Genomic DNA, 23825 nt, shown 5'->3' with positions numbered 1-23825 from the left:
CTGAATTACTTTTGTATCCTGAAGACTATTTTAGGTAATATTTGGAAAAACAAATACTTAAAAATCTGTATTGGATGATGGATGACATGATGTAAAGTTCCATCATGGTTTGGTCTCTTTTTTGTAAAAACCTGGCTTTGGAGTGGTCTTGATGCTTAAAAAAAATATGACTTGTTACAGCCTTTGTTTTTAAAGCTCACTTTATCATTCAAAACCATACTTACAAAGCTTTTGCAGTTTTTTCATCTTCAGGTTATTCAGCCAGCATTGTGATTTAATCTCACTGCTTAAGTATTTTCCATTTTATCCTTTAAACAGTGTACTCCCTGTGAATAATTAAGCAATTAAAATGTACCCATAGAAGAGCAAAAACATATGCGGTGGGGTTCAAGAATCAGTTGTGCTGGGAGAAGTCGGGATGGGTGTTTATGGCAGGAATCTTGGAATCTTTCTACCTGCAGAGCTTAGTAGAATATCGACATAAGCTTGGCATGTTTTCTGCACCCACAACAGCAACTGCTTGACTGTTTTGGATCTGCAAAAATAGTGTTTATGACAGTAAAACTATCTTCCCATTAATACTCCATGTTTATGGAAAAACATATTTGTCAAGTTTTGAAAGGCCTTTACGATGGTACTACTTTTTCCTTTACTATTGATATTCCTGTATTTCATTTTTTCTCTGCTGTCTTGCACAGTAACTTTCATCTTTGTCTTCTGTAAAATTGATGGAACAAATTTTCTTGAGGATTGGAGAAAAATGGTTCTCAGAAAACAGTCCCATTAAAAATGGGGATGGATACAGTGATGTAACAAAACAATCAGTCACCTTCCCTTCAGCAGTTGTGCATGAAATATTTCTTGGGTACCAGTTATCCTCCATAAAATTAGCAAACTATGGTAATCCATAAAGAATTGGTGTGTTTTCTTTAACCTTATGGAGATTCAACTTCAAAACAAGATTACCAAACATCTACTTATAGAATTTCTATTATCGTGACCTTTATGTAAATAATTCTTTTTCTAATCCTTTCTGTCCTTCCCTGTCCTCATCCTACCCTCACACATGGGATTTTCTCCTCTGTAGTAGTTTTTATACGTACACAGTTACACTGGAAAACACTTGTTTCTTAGTAATACATGTTGGGGGTTGTTTCTGGCTCCGAGCACTTTATACTTCTTATCTTATATCAGTGAAGAAAAGGATATTTATTGATGCTATGTTAGAATTGAGATTAGGAGCTATCTTGAACTTGCAGATGCAATTGGCTTTGAAGTTCCAGATGGTCATGTTGCCAGTAATAATCCTCTAGAGGTGCCCTTATACTTGTAGCTCCGAGGTGTGCTCATGAAATACAAATGAACAGTGTCTATCTGGTATTTCCAGTCCCTTCCCCATATCTTCTTGATGGAGAACTTGATCCTTGCAACTTTTTTTTTTTGGGGGGGGGGGGTGGCACTGATGCAGCTCAGCATCTATATTTTGTCTCATACTTCAATGTGGTTTTCTTATTTTTCTAATTCACAGTAGTTTTCCCCTCTTTCCCTATTTGCTTTTTCCCTTGACTTGTTACATTAGCATTGCATCAAAGTTTTTTCAATTTTTAACTTCAGACTGTTTGGAGAAATCGCATCTTATTTGGTCATACCTTTTTGTCTTGCTGGAAGATGATTTTATACTAAGAAACGCTCTCTCTGTGAGGTGTGTAAACGTAGCGTTGAGAATGACGTGAAGAGTGACTAAAGATAATTCAGAATATATCTGGGGTCCTGTTTTGATTGTATGCTTTGTGGTAATTTGTCTGCACTCAGAGGTGGTTTTTGAGTAAAAAACAAGATCTAGAAGGATACCGTTATTTTTTCCAGTACCCTAGAGCGAACTGGATCGCTTTTAGAAGGATTAATTAAGTTAGAAGAATCACTACTTGGTTCCCTCCCCTGCTTCTCATCCGCCTGTGTTTTATGCTGCCTCAGACAATAATGGTTTTTATTTTCATGGATGTGATCACGTGTAGTTATTCAGCTTAATTTTCTTTTGTATAATTTACCGAATTGGTCTGCTAAAATACTTCATGCAGGTTCAGCTTTCCGCATTTGTCACCAGGCTCATGGACAGGATTTGCAGTCTGCTTACAAGAAATGGAGTGTAGTCTCTGAAATATTCCAAGTAGCAAAGAAGTTAGGGGGTCTCTGAGGATTTGCCTTGTTTGATAGTTGAAAATAAGGTACTGTTGCAGTACTGCAAGTGTTTAAGTGTCTAGTGCCATTGATGACGTTGATCTACACCTAGGTGTTTCCGTTTGGTTTTAGCCTTTAAAAAAAGAAAGATATTCTTAGATATAGATTAAGATAAACATGTACCTGTTCCAAAACCATAATTCAAATGTGTTTACAAGATTTTTAACATCTTTGCTTATTCATTGTGTAAGTACTCGTTAAAATGGTGTTTATGTTTTCTGTTGTATTAAGCAAGGTTAAATAGAGGAAGCTAATTCTTCACACTGAAAAAGAGGAGTTTTCCATTGATGAAATAAACTGGCTTTTTTTGACAGTTATGCTTGCAGTTTTGAGAGTTACTTTTGTCACTTCAGTTGGAATGAGCTCATTGTTGAGCTGAAGTTGAGAAAACCAATTGCAGAAACCCACTGGTAGATGCAGGTTCCTCTTACCCATTTGTACTTTCACTGTGAATAAGAACTGAGGCAGAAATGGCCAAGATGCATGAATCCCAGATGTGGGAAGATCAGAAATAGATAACACTAACTGTAAAGAATACTATGTTCATTTAATGTGCTTGTTTTAAATGAAGAAAGGTCTGTTTGATATGTTGTTCTCTTTCATCTACTGCAATGTAAAATAGTTCCTTTGAGTTCTGAAATGCTCGTGGGCTTTTGGGGAGTTTTGGTTGGTTGGTTTTTTGCATTCAGGGCATTCCAGTTTCCATCCAAAATCAGCTAAACAAAATTACAATGTAAGAAAAAATAATTTCTTACTGTCTTAATGTAAAAACTCCCCAAAGTGTTTAAACTATAAATTTTTTGAGCTGGAATACAAGGAAGCCAAAAGCTTTTCTTCCAGCTGCCTTACAGCTAAATGTTGTTTTTTCTTGAAGGCCCAATGATTTGCAACTAGAGCCAGTTTTTTCAGGGTCAGGGCAGTCTTGTTTGTTTTGTTGGTATCTTCCAGTATCTTGTGTCATCTTCTGTATGTTCTCTACTGAGAACAGCTTACATATTTTGGCTACGTAAACACTACAGTTTCTCTTGGGGAAAGGAGAGGAAGGGAAGATGTAGATAGAAAACTTCTTAGCGTTTTCCTCATTTTGAGTAGAAGCATGAGATTAGTTACCGTGGGATTAAATCTTGCTGCCAAATATGCCTGCTGCCTTTGGTCAGTTGATCCCTCAAGGCAGGGAGAGTTCTGATTAGTATAAACCCTATCACTTTGTATGAAAAGAAAGGAAACATAAGCAGAGGTGCTGTTCTGCAGAGATCATGAACTCCAATTCAGTCACCCCCAGGTTGAATTTCCTCTAAATGTTTTCTAACTGAAGTATTTATACAAATAAGATACATGTATTATATGTATATTACTTGTAAAGTGAGTTCTGTTTTCTGTTTTGCTCATTTCAGACCAGTACTGCTGTTTTCAGGGCATGTGGCATAACACTGAGTTTTCACTAATAAAACTATTCCATTGCAACATGCAGTTGAGGTTTTTATGGCATGATTCCAAATTTGTTTCAGGAAAAAAAAAGAAATTCTGGCACTTAAAACTTCCTGGGTTAGAATGGTAAAACAGAACTAAAAGTTGATGTAGCAGTGATCTATGCTTTGTAGAGTTTTACTGTTGCACAGTTTTCAACATCATTTTTACCTTCAAGTTTAACAGTGGTAGTAAAACCTCAGTTTCTTGTTTTCTAGAGCTTTGTGACGCTTCTGCCGTTAAAATAAATACGATACACAAATAATAAAATAAATACAACAGGTTGTTAAAAAAGGAAGCAATACAGTTTAAATTCTTCTTAAGGGTTCCTATGAAAGGCTTGATTTCTCAAAAATAAAGCCAGAAGTTACTTTCCACTGCAAACCTTTTCAGGTAGTTAAAATTCTCAAATTGTTTTACAGGCAAGATAAATTATTTTCACTGGTGAAAAAATAAGTGCTGCAGCAAAAACTATTTTATTTTTCTCCAGTATAATATGTGGTTTTCAAAATTGTGGAAATGATGATTATTGCAATCAGCTTGGAATTTATCATCAAGTTTACTGCTTGGAGTTGAAAGCCAGCACATACTCTGAGCATTTTTGTACTTCAACAAATGCACTTCATTTAAATGCGTCCAGACGTTTTTTTTGCCTAACTGCCTAAGATGGGAGATAAACTTGTCTTTGTAGTGACCAAACTGAGTCTTCTTTTTGGTCTAATGTGGTAATTTCTAGCATTGCATTCTCCAAAGAGTTTAAGGATATTAGGTGGCCAAATCTCAGTGGCTGGCAGTCAGACTTCTTTTCCTTTGAAGATCCCGTATGCATTTTTCTCATATGTCCCCAGAATGTGTGCATCTCTGAAGTCGTGGGCTTACATTTTGTTTTGGTTTAGCATGGGAAATGGGGAGGATTTAATTTCTTCAAGACAGAAGTCTCCAAGGTTTATTGAGAGGGTAAAGGACTGATAGGATGTAACGCTTGTCTTGAATGACATTCACTCACTCCTCTTCTGTCTCCTCTGTTACGGTTTCTTTTATGTTGGATCTTCTTTCACTCAGTCCTGCACCGTTCTTTGTTTTAGCATCTCCCTTCTCCTTTTAGCTAATGCCTTGCTATTTTCTGTGTATTTCATCACCTATTGCACAATTAAGAATAATCCTGGCCCAAAACCCTCTATTAGACACAAGTGAATTCTTTGAAATAGCTTTTTTCACATCTGGTTTGGAAAATCGTGAAAAGTATGTGTATGTTGCTGATAGAATTTCACCCTCCTGGAAATGTCTTATTTCAGCTGTAACTTATTATCCAATAGTTGCTGAAACCAAAAATATAGTATAATGAAGTCTGGCTGACACTTTCAGTTTTTCCACATGGTGTACTAATCTGGAAGTTGTTGTGATGTCCTAGGGATTTGGATGTAGAAGATAAGAATTAAGAACTGCTGGAGAAGTCTGCCTTAGTTCTGAATTACACTATTATGGAAAACTTACTGGTGTTGTAGCTGTTTTCTTAATGCATTCATTTTCTTCTTGGAAGTGGCTTGGAAGTGGCTTGGCTAATTATTTTGGAATTTTAATTTTTTTGTTATTGCTTACACTTGTTGCAGATGACTAGAAGTACTAAAATGTGCTGCTTTGCTTAATAATTTCTTCCCCCTGCCCCCCTATTTTGGTGAGCTGACTTTTTTGGATAGTGTCTGCTTTTTGTGTATTGTAATTCGTGTTTGTATCAGCAATCAAAAGAGGGCAATTTTTTTTTTTTTTTTTTTTTTAGTCCTCCTGAGGAAATTGAAACAAATACTCTTTATACAGGAGGAACCAGACGCTGAGAGTTGCCATCTGAAAAGCGCTCTCTCCTTTGCCGTTCCTACCTGTTTCCGACTTAGAACAACCAAATATTCTTTTCAGTTCTTCTGATTTAGGGTTTTTTCAAGTTTACAGGCTAAGTTTACAGTGACCACTTGTTTACTTGTTACCATTATATGCATTAAATAACCTTAATACTTATTACCCCCCCATGTATTTTTACTTAGACTCACTGTCTGAAATAGTATGACCCAGCAGATCAAGGGGAGTGGTGATTCCTGTCTGCTCAATTACTGCGACGCTGCATGTGGAGTACTTAGTCCAGTTATGTCCCCCTCAGCCCAAGAAAGATCCTGACAAGTGAGAGTGACCCCAGTGGGTGATCACCAGGTTGATCGAGGGCCTAGAGCAGCTGACGTACAAATCGAAGCTGAGAGCAGGGTTTGTTCAGCATGGAGGAGGTGAGGGATCTAATCGCAGTCTTCAGCTACCCTGTGTGTGGTTAGCAGGTAGACTGAGTCAGGCTTCTCCTAAAGTGTACAGGTAACAACGGTAAAGGTTGAGCAAAGGAAAGCTCAACCAGATACGAGAAAGTAATTTCTCAGTAAAGGTGGCCACACGCTGGAGTAAGTGTGGAGAGAGCCTGTGGAGTCTCCTTCCTTCGAGGTGGTGACAGCTCGGTAGGCAAGGCCCCGGACAACCTGACCTAACTGCACTTGGCCCATCTGTGAGCGTGAGGTTGGACTTAGAGGTCCCTTTCTTCCAAGCTTGTTCTGTGATTCTAGGGCCCCTTCTAATTGACATTAGTCAAGCTGAGCAAACTGTTTGCTCTTAATCTCTTTTAGGGTAAGCTATTGAAATTTTCAAAGGAGCAAGGACCCTTTTGCTTGTTGCTGTACAAAATCTTGTCTGTGTGTGAACAGAACTGGACAACTTGTTCCAGGTGAAAATTCATCAGGGCCTTCTATAATCAACGTCTTTATTAAAAAAATGCTGTGTCTGACGCAGCCTAGCATGATATTTAATAGACACATTTTCTGGGCATCCTGCAACCATCTAGGTGCATTTCTTGGGCATCCTACAACCATCTTGTCATGGAATAATATGGGCAGATCTTTCTCATCAGGTACTCAGGATGATGAGATACTCTCTTACTCATGACGATCAGGTACTCTCATCTCTCAAGTGTGATGAGGTATGATCTCATCATACTTATTGATGACATCTCAATATAAAAAAAGTTTTTTAGTCTCAGTAGACATGCCCAGCATTTGTTAGAACTGAATTTCAATTTATACGTATGAAGTATTTGGTGTCATTCAGTTCCTTATCCTATATTACTACTAAATGTGTTAGTGATGCTCTGTAGCTCTCTGCCAGTATTAAACTTCAGTATAATATGCCTATGACTAGTGGACTTATTCACTAAAAGGCAGCAATAGAATGAGAGTCTACATTGAGCCAAACGACTACATGAATTTCAAAGTCTAACTGTGTGGGTAAGGTTTTTCCCTGTTGCCTAGCTGGAGATTTACAGATAGGTTGCACACTGTGGCGTAGTAAATGCTGTCAAATCTCTACTCTGAACTGCTAAACCAAGAAGCAAAATTTTTGAAGTCATGGATAGGCTTACAATGAAAAGTTGCTTTAAGGTAAAGGTGAGGCAAAAAAAACCCCCCACCTGTGAAGGCAAACCAATGTATCTGGACTTAGGAAGACTCAAAAGGACTGCTTTAAATTCGATAGTCTTTGCCTAGAAGCCATTTTAAGGTAACTAAATAAATATTTTTATTGAATTGTAAAGCTTTGAATTTCCTTCTGAGGTGGACCTAGAGCATGCTGTAGTGGTCATTTGAACTTCATGGAAATTGTTGAGTGTCTTGGATTGCTCTTTGGTTTTCTTTTGAATGATCAGAACTTGGCTCCACCTAGCACCAGGCAAAAATTCTTCTCAAGAAAACCATAAAAGTAGTTAATGACTGGTGCTATTTATAAATAATAATAGTTAACAGATTTAAAAATGGTAAACACCATCTTTTCCAAAAATGAACTTTTGACTTTGTAGGAGAACAATAAAAATTTTTCATAAATGCTTTCTTTTTAACAGATTATGGAAGAAACAAATACACAGATTGCTTGGCCATCAAAGTTGAAGATTGGTGCAAAATCAAAAAAAGGTATTTTGTTTTTTGGTTTTTTTATGGGATGGGATTAGTTGTTAGAGTAGTAAAACCACAGAATAAACAATTCTGCCTTTAGAGTCACCATATCAATACTGAACACCTGAAATATTTTCTTTTCAGTCTACTGTTTTTATAAGAATTTCTTGTTGAAGTTATCTCAGCTTTATATAGGTATTTGATGTGCAAACCCATTTGATGTAGCTAGCACTTCTGCAAGTACTTTATTATCAATACTGTTGTACTTCCTGTTTAGTATGTGTGTTTTCTTCTGTGTAATTCTGCATCTAATCTGAATGGTTTCTTTATTTTACAGCAGCCGAAGTCAGTTAGTCTTTCTGGTAACATTGTAGATCAGTGGGTGTTCTGTGGGTTTTTTTGTTTGTTTCTATAGAGTACGAAGATGTGTGTTGGTCAAGCCCAGTTAGAACAATATATACTCATTGTGTCCCCGACAGAGACAGTCTGCATGCTTTTTTGGTTTCTTTAAAAAAAACTAAGTAGAGCTGTTTCTTAGGAATGGCCAGTATTATGTGTTTTAAATTACACTTCTTTTGGAAGTACACCCTATTAATGTGAACTAAGCATACAATCTAGAACATCTTGGTTTTTTTAAATAAGCCTTCTAGTCTGTTCTTAAAGAATCATAGTTGTGACTGGATGAAAGTAATACTTAACTCCTCTTCTGCAGGAAAAATGAAATTGGAGTGAATTTTTTAATATTGCATGTATTTCTGTTCAGGCTGCTACATATTAAAACCCAAGAAAGTGGAGTTCAACTAATTTCTCTGTACGTTATAGTTAGAATGTATAGGTGGAGATGTGGGCTAACAACTATTGTAAATGAAGGTCTCGTGAGAAGAAAAATAATCTCTTTAGAAAGGTGCAGGATTAATAAAATTTTTATGGTGTAAAATGAGATTCAGTCTCTGAGGTACTTTACCACATGGTATTGAAGTACAAATTGATTTAATTTTTTTTTTTCCCCCCGACTTGCATGGAAAAAGAATCTCACTTGAGAGGGGAAGAGTGGGGAAAGAATTCAGACTGGAAAAAATGCAGGTGTCATGTGTATGTATATAGTCATATGTGGAACTAATGTTTATAGTAATGCGGGAGTGACAAGGTCTCTGTGCAAACCCGTGCTCTACCTGTATTGTTCTGCATACTTTCTGCCTGAGGTGCTATGAATTGATACACAGCTAAAGCTCCTCAGGAAACTGAGGCAGGAGAGTTTGTTGTTCTTTTGAGGGGAGAAAAGAAGAAATAAAGCAGTACCTGCACTTATTTTCTTTCAAATGTAAATGAACTTAGTTCTGAAGATGAAAAGCATGGATGAAAGGCTATGGAAAGAGGGATAAGAGAGGTGGCTGACTGGGATTCTGGATCAGTACTTAGAGATGCAGCAGCTTTATATGTAGATTAATTTAACCTCTTTATTAGTGATCTCAAGAAGAAGATAATATTAGGTTTGCTGTGAAGATCTATCAGTATATGGGATGAATTTGAATAACCAGGGAAATAAAACAGCTAAAAGTTATGAGCTGATAATAAAAGTAATAATTGAGGAGAGGCAACACATAATACAGCTGGGTATACTGAGTGTATGTGTAGTGGGAATGATTATCCTGGAAAGTCTTTATGCCAAAAGAAACATTAGATAGTGATGGCCTGCAAACTAGGCGTTTTAGCAATACGCTACACTACTAAAAAAATGTTTCAAATGCCTGTGGACTGCAGGGTGGCTCTGGAGTTAAGACTTTTGCTCTCTGGCTAGCTTTGCTCTGGGAAGCTGTGTGTATATATACACCTAACACAGTAAATTACAATATGTGTACAAGGAACCCCTTAACCTAGAGGTTCCTATTTCTTGTGAAATAAAGCGTAGTTTATATATTGTGTTTATGCTTGGTATCAATTGTTTGCAATTCTGTAACTTTCCGTTTGCAGCTACAGCAGCTGTTTATATAGGGAAAATAGTCTAAGTGTTTAACATACTCTCGCTTCACTTAATGACAGTTTGTGATTGAGAGGAGAGTCAGCAACACATAACTGGCTGGCCCTCTGGGGACTTGAACTCAGAACATGCTATCTTTCCCAGTCCCCTTGGCTGGGAACTGAGTGCCTGATAAGCAGTTATTCAGTGAGGGAGAAGCAGTTACAGATGGACTGTGTTGTATCCCAGCCATACACTGTACCCATCGTCATCAAATGGTAACAGATTTTTCGTGTAATTTTTCAGTATAATTTGCCTGCGGTTTCAGTAGCTTCACGTTCTGTGGATGTATGTTGTGGCCTTTGGTCATTCACAGCTTTCCTCCCAAAATATGAGGGGAAAAACAATCATTATGAAGACATCTCTAGCTGTGCTGTTGTTTCTGTTGTGTTGTTCAGTCTATCATGAAACATTTGGGGCTTAATGTGGTGTTTTTCTCACTGCTGTTGTCAGTTTTTAATTTGAGATAGTTGATACTAAATGAATAGGGACACAGTACATATTTTGCTTCTAATTACAACACAGAGGTATTGAATTTCACACACAAGGTGTACATAATAAGGTTCAGCAAGGATCTGAAGATTAAGTTCTGCACAAGACCCAGAATCTTTTTATGATCTTGCAGAAAAAAAAAATTTACTGTGATGAAGCTGAAGCACTAGGAGTAGATGACCAGCCAGTTGCTAAATTTTTCCTTTTCTGTGTTATACAGAATACAACTTTTAAATTGATGATTGCAAAATACTATATATTGAGTATCATAATGGTAATTCATTAACTCAAACTCAATAAATATTTTCTGAAACATTTTAGATTGCAGAAGACTAATGTCTGGATTTAGCATATGCAGAATTCAAAAGACTTGCTGGCTAAAATTTATTATCTAATATGAAATTGTTAAAATAGCTCTTTGCAAGGGCTAGAATTAAAAAATCAATTATCAATTCTCAACAGTTTCATAAAGAGCAAAACAGGAATTTCCTGGCTTTAATGAACACCAGATGCTGCAGTCTTGCTCTAGTGATGAGGTGTCATGAGGGTTAAAGTATTTTGAAATACATGTTTAGAAGACACACAAGCAGCTATAAATCTTCCAGTAGCATCTTTAAGCAAGCCATTTGTTCAGGCTGACAAAGAGATCCCATAACATTAAGGCTTCAGAGAGGGAAGTGAACAATTTAAAGCACTTCTGTAATGACTGATTTCTGTCCAGCAGTAATGAAACAATCGACGCTGGCACGGTCTGCTCTGCTTTGCATGGATGCTGAAGAGTTCAGGGCATACCGAAATCATGTTCTGGACCTTTCAGATCTTCTGTAGTCCAATGAATTAAAGATCGAACTGAGACACAGTAACTCTTCTATCCATTCCCCTTTTACTCTTAACGTACCCTTTCACTTTGTTATGGTTACTGTTCCTTAGGAATGCTATTAATTGTCCTTTAAAGTTTTATTCAATGGTATTAGAAGTTTAGAGTAGATTGCCAAATCCTAAATGGTCAGATGCTATAGCTCCACAAACACTTTCAAAGCAGGCATAAGCTAACATTTTTCCCTCTCCTTCCCCAAAAAATCTGACTTGTCCTGCTCTCCTGTTCTTCTTGTTGTCCAGCCCTTTCTGCTGTGCTGTCATTGGTGCTTATATTGTCACACAGGGGACCAGGATGGCTTAAAACTAACCATGGATAATTTTTACTGTTGGAGAGGGTACAGTTTTTTGTGCATTTGCTAGCTGTTTTAACCCAAACTGTATCCGCAGTCTGCTTCACCATACGGTTGTATGGATCTCTAGAGCTTAATGCATTGGGAGGAGGTGAAAGTCACGTTATTCAGCAACAGTGCTTGTTGATGGTAATTTAAGGTGCTCTGTAGGAACTTTAGGAAATGGGTATACGTGAGTTTAGATTTCACCCATATTCCTTACTCTTTTTCTTTCCTTCTTTTAATTCCCACCTCCCACCCCATACAAGTGTGTTCTTCTGTATTTCAACAGCCATAAAGAAGTTATGGAGATATGCATGGGCTCAGAATGCAGACAGCCTTGAAATAGCATTTGGGTAACAACCAGCCTAAGAATCATTTCAGGTCCTGGAAACTTAGTGGCTTTAGTCAGGAATTCGTTCAGAGATTTGGAACAAGGAAAATTTTGGGAAGTTAAAAAATGTGGTAAGGGGAAATGTGAAGTAAATTGAGCTTACAGAGCAGGGATAACTCTGGGGTCTCTTTCACTGTTCGCTTTAAAAAAGGGCTGCTTTTACTGAACTTCTGTTGCTCTTTTTTCTTTCTTCCTGTTCTTCCCATATTTTCATTACTCTTCTGCTTTCTCCAGATTACAATCTCCAGCTCTTCATGTGCATCACCTGCTGAAGTTACCCACTCTTTTTTTTTTTCCTTCTTTCTTTCTTTCTTTCTTGAGCTGCTCTTACTTAATTTCACCTGCTCTTTCATTTGCTGTTTCTTGTTTTGGGGTTTGTTGGAGTTTTGTTTGCTTTTTGTTTGGGGGGGGTGTCCCTCTTACTAATGCTTTTTCAGTTGGTTAAGAAAAAGAAAATTCAGTCTATGTTCTGTTTGTGTAGTTTTTTCTCATCTGATTTTTTCTTTTTACTTATTCTTTCATCTTCTGTTTCAAAAATCAAGCTTCAGTAACTTTTTTTAAATTTAAACTAGTGTCTATTATAAAAACATTTACTACATGCTATTTTTCATTAGCATATCTCAAAGGCAAGTCAAGTACATAGCGTGTCAAATTCACATCGAAGGAGAATGGCAGGAGGAGAGGAAACAGTGGCACTGAAGATATCGGAAAGAAGGCAGCAATAACTAGCAGTGGGCACTACTGTCATTCATTGCCTGGCAGTTTAGTTTCACACTTTTTCCTTAAACTTTGCCTTTTGCAAGCTATCTTGCAAGCAGAGTCCAGTATTTCCTTCTTTGCATCTTGAGCTGCTGAGACAATATGCAAAATAAAGTTAGCAACTGTAATATTATATTTGAGACAAATAACTGTTCTGAGAGACTTCAACCAAAGTAGTAAAATATTGATCCCATTTATTTGAATGTTGTTTAGACACAAGGGAAGAGCTTTGCACATTCTAAAAGCTAGAGACTGACTTTTTTGTTAAAACAGAAATGTAACTACATGGTGAACTTAAGGCCAAACTTGCATGCAAGTTACTGCCTTAGATATCAAGAATTAGCTAAAATGTAATCTATGTTTGCTGCTTCAGACCTTTAAGTCAACTTTCAATTGTTTCCCAATATTGTAATAAAAGCTGAAGTTCACATTTTGAGAGGAAGAAGGGAGGGAGAGAAGAGAGATGATGTAGTGTCAGGCTGTGCAGCCTTATGAATGCGCAAATACAATGTGGGGTTATTTACTCTTTTGGTGTAGGTTTGCTGATAAATCTCCAATCTGATTTTACGATTTTCAGATAATTTCTTTTTCTCTTTAGAAGTACTTAATTTTCTCAATTTAGTTTGCCAACAAAATCTTTAAAAAGAGTGAAAATCAGTTTTGATGCTAAACTTCTTACAGTAAAATATCATACATGGAGAAATGGTTAACATAAGAGCAGTTCAGCATTGTACTTGCCAGTTTTTACTGTCCCATGTGCAGACACTTCATAATTTACACGTGTGTTCCATGGAAAGATTATATCATTTCTTAAAACATAAATGCATCCCTGACTTAAGCGACGTTGCTTTCAATATTGGAACTGAGCTGAATCCCACATTTGTACAAAGGAGAGACTGCTTTTCCCAAGTAGAAATATCAGTGAAACAGATGGCAAAAAACCTGTGGAGAACACCTCACATTCTTTGTTCCAATGTATTAATGGATGCAAGTAAGACATTGTCAATGGTCATATTCAAACCCAACATTTTATGATGAAATGTCAGTGAAAATGGAAGAGTTAATAAGCCCATGCAGCATTGCTCTCTAGGAGTTATGTGAGCTTTAAACCAGCATCATAACCTCTTCTAATGTGTCTGGAGGTCTCTGGATTCTGCCCCTCACTAAAAAAAACCCAAACCCCCAACCAAAAATCACAACCCCCCAAAACCCACCAATCCAAAACACCCCTAAGCAAAGCAATGAACCTAATGAGGCAGCAGTTGAGAAACTGAGTACAGTGAAGTGTCTGTGTGGCCTAAAGTGGTCTTGGACCCTCACTTCAGGAGATTCTGTCTCATTGCATTGATGATACTTCGTAATAAATGCGAAGTTCAGAGAAATGAATAGATTTCTCTGCTTTCAATTATTGCTGGGATTGCTGAAATACTACAAGGATTTCGGTATACACTACTAAACTTTTAAGTTACATACTTAATCTTTTTATAAATACCAGGTGGCTTGGTGTACTTCAGAGACTGGCATGTTTGCAAAGTGCAGTTACATAATCTGAAGTTTTCCCCAAGAAATTGTCCAAGTCTGAGTTTAGTCAAACAAGCATAAAAGTAACTAAAAATTACCTAACAGTTTAGGCTATTAACTTCTTTGTCTTATGTAACTCCTTAAGTTGAAAACTGTGGACTCTGTTTCCAGCAGTTTGGCATCTACAAGACTGAAGACATTGCAGTTTAAATATATAATGCTATGCTGTGTGTGTGTGTCCATATAGAACAAGGACTGTTAGGACTGCTTTATTTTTAAAGTCTTCAGTGTTTTCCTTTTCTCAGGCTTTACATGTACATGTTATCCCTACTTAATACAGTTGGAGCCATAACACAACTTTTAATTCTGTGTTTTCCTTAAATGACTTCATTATTCTGGGCTGAAGAGAGATTAGGTGGTTTTTTGCTTTTTCACAATGCATATATATTATGCCTACTTTTAATTTTGTTTTGATTTTGTTAAAATATAAGTTGGAACTAGCTGTATTGTGGGAAAACTGCAGTTACTGGCAACACAGCATCTATTAATTACCCTTTTTGACTTTGGAGGTTTTTACCTTCTCATTCTGATTGTGGGTGTGGAGGTAGTGTTTCTTGTTTGTTTGGCTTTTTTGGATTTAAAAAAAAAAAAAAAAAATCTGCCCCAAGAAACCAAAAACCAACCACCAAAAAAGCAAACAAACCCCACAACCTCCCCACAATCCAAAACCCAATGTGGGGCTATGAAAACCCATTGATTTAAACAGCAAGAGCTCTTTTGTAATAAATTCTGTCCCTGTGCATTGCTTTCAATAATGGTTACATTCTGTGCAATATCATAAGACCATTTCTAAAAGTGTTCCTAGAAGCGAATGGTAAGGAGGAATTGTTAGGGTTTTTTTTAATTCATCTACATATATAAAGCTGGCATTTCAAAAAATGACCAGATGAAAATATTTTAACCTATTTTGGTACTCTGTTAAACTTGAGTTGATCATGGCAGGCTAGCCTGGTTGTGCATGATCCTCTTTGCTGTTTGTACGAATGTAGTGAGGGAGTACAATATCAGCTTTTTTGTTTGAATTACTGAATTCTTCATGGAGAAGATCAGTGTAGTCTGGAAAGTTAAAATAAAGGTCTATGTGAAGGTGTGCATATGTTTACATATATAATGGAGGAAAATAAGCAACTCTTTTCTGTGAATATGGACACTGAAGTTAAGAATATTCTCAGACTTTATACAGATTTAGACAGCTTATGGCTGCAATCTGAACATAGAAATGTTTCAGATCAATTGGTATTTATTATATACACTCTGCCTGGCAAATTGAGACTTAAATCTTAGGGCAGGAGGAAGGGGAATTTTACATCTGCATATAAACTTGAGCTACTGCATCAGTGCCTTTTTTTTTTTTTTTAAGAGATTAAAGGCTGTATATTACAGAGGTGGTTTAAGTTGCATGAAAGCACTTTTTTAGAAAGGCTAAATGTCTTAATTACTCTTGATTTTATCTTAATTCTTTGAATATAAAAGCAAATCCAGCTCTTTTTCTAAGGAATATGCCCATGTAAACTATGTGTTAAAAGTCTTCATGTGCATAAGTTCTAAAAGTCCTCCTATAATTTCATTCACTTCTAAAATGACAATATCTTCATTTGTAAGCATATATAACCTCTGAAATTGCCTAAAAAATAATGTGGTGAATAATGGAAAACAGCTTAATATGCTAGAATTGCCTGTATGCTTGCCAGTACATATCTGTGTAGCTAACTTATCAGTCTTAAAGCTTAAGGAAAATACTCTTTACTGTAAATTACTGTAAAAGGAGTTCATAGTTTGTGTTTCTGTAAATGCAATAATGCATTGAGTTTTATTTTGCATGTCAGTCTTAAATGCTAAGCCAGCCCCACTTGAGAAGGTCGCACAGCATTACAAGGACTATCAAATACTTCATACTTGTTAATAATACAAGTACTGTAACAGTAATTTTTTGATAGTTTTGGTCAACTTTTGTTCTTGATGTACTTTCATCTCTTCATGTGCTATTTCTAGTTACAATAAGTGTAGCTTCTGCTGTTCTCAAAAAAAACCCCAAACTAATAGAGTGGAGGAGGGTGAACATGGAACTCAGTCAAGTAATTTTTCTATCTTAAGTTCAGTGCTAAGAATAGCCACTAAATTGCCTTAGAGCCTTAAGCTTCAATGAAATGAAAAAAAAAAGTGGGGGTGGGGTGGAGGAATTAATCAGGCCCTTAGAGACCTGCAGTCCTGGTATATGGAGCTTTTTGACAAACTTTAGCTTCTAATCCACTAAGATGCTCTTGAAAATTGTGCCATCTGTCCTGCAAGGCTGTACCGTAATTCTTGATAGGAGCCCAAAACATACGGAGTGATGTCTGCTTCTGAACAACCACAGCCTGTTGTATCATATTTAACCAGGGCTGTAAAGTGATGCAGCAAAGAAAGCACCTAATCCTCTGAAGTGCTTGGATGCTCAAGGGCTTAAAAACAAAGATAACTTTTGTATTGGTCCATGATCAAGTTTTAATTTCTTTTGTCTCAGCATTGATTTCAGTGCAGATGAATGGAAATACAGGTTCAAATTGTCCAATGTCATGCTGCTTCTTTCAAAGAACATAACTTACTGTATACCAGCTGGAACTCTGCCAGTAGCTCTACCACTGCTGCTGATACAAGGATTGGTTTAGGCTCTTGCGGTGCTGTTGGGTGCCTTCCCTTGATCATGTGGATGACCATCTTTACAAGGCAAGGGAAATAGTCCTCTGTCAATAACTGATCCGGTAAGGTAGGTGGAGGTGATGATTTGATGACTCTGCTGTAGGCATCTGTTCCCTCAGGAGAGGAGCAATCTACCTGCTTACACGGAGGTCAACAAAAAGGTGCTATAAGATGAGCTTTTGAAGTTACTCTGCATGCCTTTCCCATCTGTAAGTGGAAATGGAATCCTAGTACATCAATTTGAGACAACTAAATATAATGGCAATAAGCACCATAAGTTTTGATTGCCATACCCCTAGGACAGCCTTATTCTGTGTGTTGGGAATAACGATGATGGTGCACTCGGTCGTCTGTTTTCCAAGTATACTTCTAAAGGGAAGACTAGTAACTAGTTATGCTAGAAGTGGAATCAGGGGAGACAGAGCTGTTTTCACAGCTGCTGAACAGCATAGTTGTGGTCTTATCTCTCTTGCCTTACTGCATGCTTAAGGTCTGTCCCTCTGGCTCCATAGCTACCTGCTAGGCAGCTCAGCCCTCCAGCCTGGCATGCCCTGGTGTCAAACCCACTGACGGAGAGGGCATTCAGGGCTGCTGGTTTATTGCAGCCTGTGCTCTTTTGTCAGTAGAATTTTTCTTAAAGCTATTTAGTTTTGGTTCCCAAGGTATAAAGTTGTAGGTCTGACTTTATACAAGTTCAGTAAAGGTTTTTCTTAAAAATCTTGGCATTTAAATGCCTTTTCCTTGTTGGTGCCCATGACAACAGAACCGTTGGTTTGGGTATTCTGTGTCAGCTCTCTCTGTGTGGAGCAAAATTCCTTTGCAACTTTTATTTGACCTTGCTAAAAACTAGAAAAAAAGATTCATCCTGTTATGCAATTGTCCAGCTGACAACTGTGTATATAAGTAGAGTTTTTTTTAAATTATGCTCATATCTTAGAAGCACATGAATTTCACAATGGTATGTTTCTGCATATTGAAGGTAGTCCTGTCAGGAGATAAAGGATGCTTTGTACTGTTTCTTGAAAATGCTAACAAGATTTGAGGGGGGAGAGAAGATCATTTCTTATCTCTGCAGTTGCTTCATAAAATTTCAGTCAGAGTTGGTACATGATCTGGAAAATTGCAAGTTTTTTGTTCTTAGAATGGCATTAAACTTATTTTTGTGCTTGACCTTTCTGCAGCAAAACTCATGCTATATTCCCCATACGTAAAAATGGATTAACTTGATCAATGGGGCATCTTATGAAGCTTTTTTTGAAATCATGCAACTTAGGTGAAAAAAAAACCTGAATAGTTACATAACCTGAAACGCAGAATACCTTCATTTTGCAAGTTCTTTATAAGATGGAGAAGTACTTCCTCAATTATTTTATGTCTTTATCTAATTATGCTGGATTGTAACTTGTGTCTGAATTGCTTAAAAGTGGTTTATCTGACTTGATCTTGCTCTGATGTAAGTCAAATGGGCATTTTCAAAAGAAATAAGACTACAAAATGTGTTAATAGCCTGTATCATCAGTGACGATCATCAGAATACAGAAGATGCTGGTGAGAATTCCTATCAATCAGTTAAGTATTTTAGTCTGTCAGGCTTTAGAATGCAGCTTTTGGGCAGGCTGCAGTCATCTGCTTGTAATGCTGTATGGTATCTGTTAACTATTACTGTTCTAATACTTTTTCCTTTAGAGAAGAGGTTATTCATACTCTTTAGTATTTTTCATAAGAGAAGATAAACTCTTGGTGTCAAACGTCAGTTGAAGCCCTTGGTATGTTTTTGTTTTGTTTTTCGGCAGGTACTTCTTCCTGGGCTAGGTTGGAGAAGTGTTGAGAAAGGGAGTGTCATGTTTGATTGTTTTTTAAGTATAACTCACTCCTGCTTCCATGTGTTGAAATTGTAATGGTTCAGAAAGTTTCAAGGATGTTGAAGTTCTTGATGACAATCTAATGCATTGTTGTATGCAAACTTTCGACACTAATATGAAAAACTTATTGCAAGCCTAGTTGAGGATGCTAATTTAAACATATCAGTTACACATTAAGCATTGGTCAGTGAATGGTAGTGATGTGTTAGTTTAGTAAACGTGATTCAAATTTTTGTTTTGATTTGGAACAAAAATGTCTTGAGTGGAGGAGGCCAGAACCCCCAAACAGCTTTCAGAAGCATGGAGAAACTAGCATGCATAGCAGACATCCACTTAAGGATGTTGTCACAGTTTAAAAAAACCAACCAAACAAACAGAAAAAACCCCAAACCCCCACACCACCAAAAAATCCTCCCAGAACCGTATGCCCACAAGTATTACTGGGCAAAACACTACATTTTTATACTCTGAAGGAATACCTAATGTGTGATATTCTGTAGCCGATAAAAATTTTTTAGTCTTTCCAGTTTCTTAATACTGTACTTCTGTAACTGACATCCAAAGACCAGTCTTCCCCAAACAAAGCCAGTGCCTCACCTGATGCTCCAGGCTTTTCTGCTGACAGTAGCACTTGCAGGTAGGGCTGGCTACTGCATTCCCTCTTCAAACCTATGCAACTCCTATAAACTGTCTAGAATTACAATGTAAGTGAGTATCATCCTGTCTCTGCAAATCTCTTCGTATTATAAATGAAATTCTGATTATTTTTTTTAATAAATTACTTTGGTTTCAAATCCAACATTCTTTGTACTGTGCATTCTAAATATAGCCTGAGTCTGTGCCAAAGACCAAGTGCAAACATACAAACCCATCATTGATAGAAAGTTTCTTTAATGACTTCCTCTGGAAACTATAATTTGAATCATATGATTTTTCTGGAGTAGCAGTGGGAGGGAATATCTGAAAAATAACTATAATATGGTTTTCAGAATTTTAAGCTTTTCATCTGTACAAACTTACCTTTGTATAAACTGTGGTAGTCACTTTATTCCTTGATTATTTGGCAAGACTAACATTTCCTGTAAAGCAAGGCAGATCTAAAGAGAACAAAATCTGGGGCATAAATAGTGTTCTTGTTATTTATTTATTTATTTCCCAGATTTTTAGCAGTTACAAAATAATTGTTATTTTCCGGTAAATGCCTGTTGAGAACTCTGGTAGCCTGTAGTTTTGGCTGTGTGGCAGCAGTTGAAGCTGCTGGCTGGTATAGTTTAACTAGTGAGACTGATACCATCTGGCAACACTTACTAACCAAGGCTAGTCACTGAGCTCTCTTGGCAACAAATACTCCCTGCATTAACTCCTGTGAAAGGGAAAGGCAAATGATCTCTTGTTAATGGGAGGAAAGCTGTGGCAGAGGAAGAAGTTGGGAATGAAGTGGAATGGGGGAAGCGAGAGACATGGAGAGGAAATGAGAGACTGATGAAGGGACTGAAGACACTTGGAAAGAGGTAGATGTGATTCAGCAAATGGATGGCAGGAAATGTGCGGTTAGAGTGGGAGTCTTAAAGAAATGAGGCTTTTGAAAGAGTAGAATAATAAAGAGTAAGTGCCAAAGATGGTATAAAGATAATGGGAAAACAGATGGGAGGTGGAAAGAGGAAGTTGTGGTGGAAGGACTGGGTGAAAATGTATATCCCAAGAAGTGGAGAGGAAGATTACAGCCCGGTGTTCATAGGTGTCTGGCATGGACTTCCAATACATATCCTGTCTTGGAAATGAGATCAGACACAATTCTGAGGTTCCTGCTTGATGGATATCCTGGGGAAAAGTGGTAAACACCACTGTATTGGTGCAGACTTTTCATTACTCTCCTAGACTAGTGATTAAATATCTAACATGTCAGTATTCTCATCTCTAGTATCTTTGTGCTGCTTCCATAAAGATGCAATTTAGATGACTGCAATTTCAATTTGTTAAACGTTTAACAGATGTCTCGTCTTGCATCAAAACATATGTATGATTTAAAATACTGGGAACACAAAACATTAACTTCTAGTCTATGGGAGTTGAGGATATTGGTACTTTCTACTAACAATCACAAAACAGAATTAGAATGTGTACAAGTAGAAGACAACTGCAATAAAAAGGATTAAATTTGAGTGCAACTGTCATCCAGCTTATTAGATTTGTGTCCCGGGCAATGTCAAATAATGTTAACTGCTTGGTTTCACAACGCTGGAGGAGAAAAATAGCCAAGAAAGTAAGCTGAGAAAATACTGGGCTTCAAGAAAATGCAAGCTGTTTTGTGGAACTTGCTGCAAATATTGCAGTGCCAAACAGTTCCCACCAAGATTTTTAGCAATAAATCTGTAGTTATGCTAAGATATACATGTGCAAAATACATTCCTGTGTATATTTCTCATCTCCTGTTTCTATTGTAATGGAGTGCAGTGAGAAGTTAAGCTCATGTTAGCTTTTCTGCTTGTGGGTAATGTCACGTGGAGAGTTACAAACACAAACTGCCTTGCTTATAGATATACATTTGGTCACTTCAAAGAAATCTAAACTTTCAGAATGAGCATACGCTTTCTGGGAGGGGAAAAACCCACTGAACATGACTATTTGAGTCCAGTATTTGTTGTTTTCTTTCCTTCTTGCAGGAAATTTGCCTGAAACCTAAGGAGGCCCAGTGACTTCCCATCCTTAAAATGATTGAAATGTAGTATCTTTCCTTCTGTTAGATATTCTGATGTACTGTCCCGTACTGGGCAGTGTTTTCATTGATGATTAATTGATGGGATAGTATGTATTTAAAATTTGCAACTGGCATCAAGTTGACAGAACACAGTTTACACGCAAAACAAATTGGAGAAACAATGCAAAATTACTAACAGCTCAGTAATGGTAACTCAGGCTGCTTGGAGAGGAAAGATCAGGTGTACAGTGTTGAAGAAAGGCGTTGAAACGTCATTGTGTATGACAGATTAAACAGGCACTGGCGTGTGATGCTGTATCCCAGAATAAAGCAAACTGGGAGGTATGTTCAGGCTCATGGTTTGTAAATAAAAGAAATATTTATTTTATGGGACTTAGCAGTGTTGAGGTTTCACCTGTGAAATCATACCAGTTACCAGTGCTGACTGAGTTTGGACAATTTGGAGAAAATCCAGGGGAAAGCAAAGGAGATGTTTGAAAACAAGAATTGGTAAGAGTTTAAAAAAAAAAAAGTTATATCTAATTTAAGAAAAAGAATGAAGGCTATGTGGGAATAGGAAAAAGGTAATTGTTATCAGTGTCTACTTAGGACAGGATTAAAAGCAAACATTTCTGTCACAGATTTCTCTGGGATTTTAGGGAGGACAAGGATAGCTGATTATTGTAGTAAGTTGCATAGGCTTTGGGGTCCCTACTGGGGGAGATTCTTCAGGACAGATTAAATAACTGTCAGCAGTGCTCTAGTATACTAGATCGTGCCACAACAAAGGTGGCTTAAATGACCACCTGTAATAGTTCAGTCCTTTACTTCTGAGACCTTTTTTTTTTTAAAAAAAAAGAACTGATTCTGATTTAGATGCTTATTAAAGGACCCTGCAAAAAGGAATCCATGTAGAAGAGCCACAGCAGTGCATGTCAGTGCACTAGGGAGGGGAGCAAACTTTTGGTTTCTGAAGTAAAGATGGGGTTCATTCCAGAGTGAGAGGGTAAGAAGAAAAACAAATGAAAAAAAATTACTATAGAGAAGGCTATTTGTAGCATGAGTTATTTGTAAAATGCAGGACAAAGAGATAATAAAATTTACTAGCTTATGGCAAAATGGATTATGCTCTTAATCAGCTGACTCATTATATTAAAAAATACTACTTAGCGGCGTAAACAGCATATCGGCCCAAAGGAAGAAATTGTCAAGAAGAGACTCTTGGCAATTAACTTTTTCTTCCCACCCCGCCAATATACAATGACAGACAGGGATATTTTTTTGCGTCTTTTTTGCTTCTTCCTCTTTTGTCATTTTCGTAAATAAAACTTGAACCATAGTCATCACTGACTGCAGCAGCAGCTGAAAATGAACATCTGGTAACTTATATTTGAGTGCCTAAATTTAGGTTCCTAAATCTGTATCTGCAAGCGGCGTCCTTTGCTGTTGTGTTCTCGTCTGCTGGCAGGGAAACGATGCGAGCACAGAGCTGGGGTGAGAGTCGGTGCTGGGAGAGGCATTCCTCACGGGTGAGACTCTGCAGAATATTTTGGCTTCTTTCTCAGTTCCTGCCACAGCCCCAGCCACGTGTGGTTGTACTATTTCACAAGCATTCTGCCGTTAGCAGTGCCCAGGTACTTAAAGCCCAGTGGCGAGTATTGTGCTGTCCCAGCCGGCTTTGCTAGCGGATGACGGGGCACCCGGTTTCGTTGCATCTTTTCAACCAAGGCTGTTAGGTGCAGCGGCACAGCTCTGCCTCCCTTGGCCTTTCCGTGCCTTACTAGGGGGAGAGGAGCTGGTCAGGTACAGGGCGAATGTTTGGAGTAGATCAGCGAGTGGTTCCGAAGGGGTATGTTGACAGCTCTGCGTGTCCGTACTTCTGCTGAAGCAGAGGAGGAGGAGGCGGTAGGACAAGCAGCTCCCAGGCTTGTGCTGAGTTGAAGGGGCAGGCTCTGAAACTGCTGGGAGAGGATGGAGAGTTTCCTTTTAAAAGCTACCGTGCCTCTCCTAAAGAAGGCAGGACTCCGGAGGGTTGGATGAGTAAATTGGAACTTCCAGGAGACTGAGGGTTTGTGTTTATGCCACTGAAGAGTTTTCTTCTGAAAATGTTGCAAATGTCTCCTTCCTGCTGTTAAACCCTCACTTGCTGACCTGCTTCAGTTGCCACTGGCTTAATCACCGTAATGATACAGCTTTTTTTTTATGGGCCCCCCCCTTTTTTTTTGGCATGGGCAGGCTGAAGTTTTACCTAGACACTGAGGTATGTAAGGCCATAGCTGCTAAATAAATAAAATAATCCTATGCCCACCATTGACATTCAGGAGTTAAACTGGTGTGGTAGCGTATGGGGAGCGCTAGGTCGTATTTTTTTAGCTTTTCTCAAGCAGCGTATTTGTTTTGTAAGTCTTGTGCTTGCAGGTAATTTTTGGAGTGACTCTTATGCCTGGTAGTAGCAGTAAACA

The 23825-nt window shown here is 37.7% G+C and overlaps 1 protein-coding gene across 2 annotated transcripts in view; it reads left to right on the top strand.

The window, feature by feature from the left end:
- Positions 1-23825, top strand: part of BICC1 (BicC family RNA binding protein 1) — a 114890-nt gene that overhangs the window by 48822 nt on the left and 42243 nt on the right. For both annotated transcript variants that reach the window (XM_069796046.1, XM_069796047.1), the window contains one exon: positions 7622-7691. In XM_069796046.1, coding sequence (XP_069652147.1) covers positions 7622-7691 — 70 coding nt within the window. The remainder of the gene's footprint in view (positions 1-7621; positions 7692-23825) is intronic.

This window comes from Haliaeetus albicilla, chromosome 11 (assembly GCF_947461875.1).
Source record: "Haliaeetus albicilla chromosome 11, bHalAlb1.1, whole genome shotgun sequence".
NCBI lineage: Eukaryota > Metazoa > Chordata > Aves > Accipitriformes > Accipitridae > Haliaeetus > Haliaeetus albicilla.
This window is presented reverse-complemented; position numbering and strand designations above follow the sequence as displayed.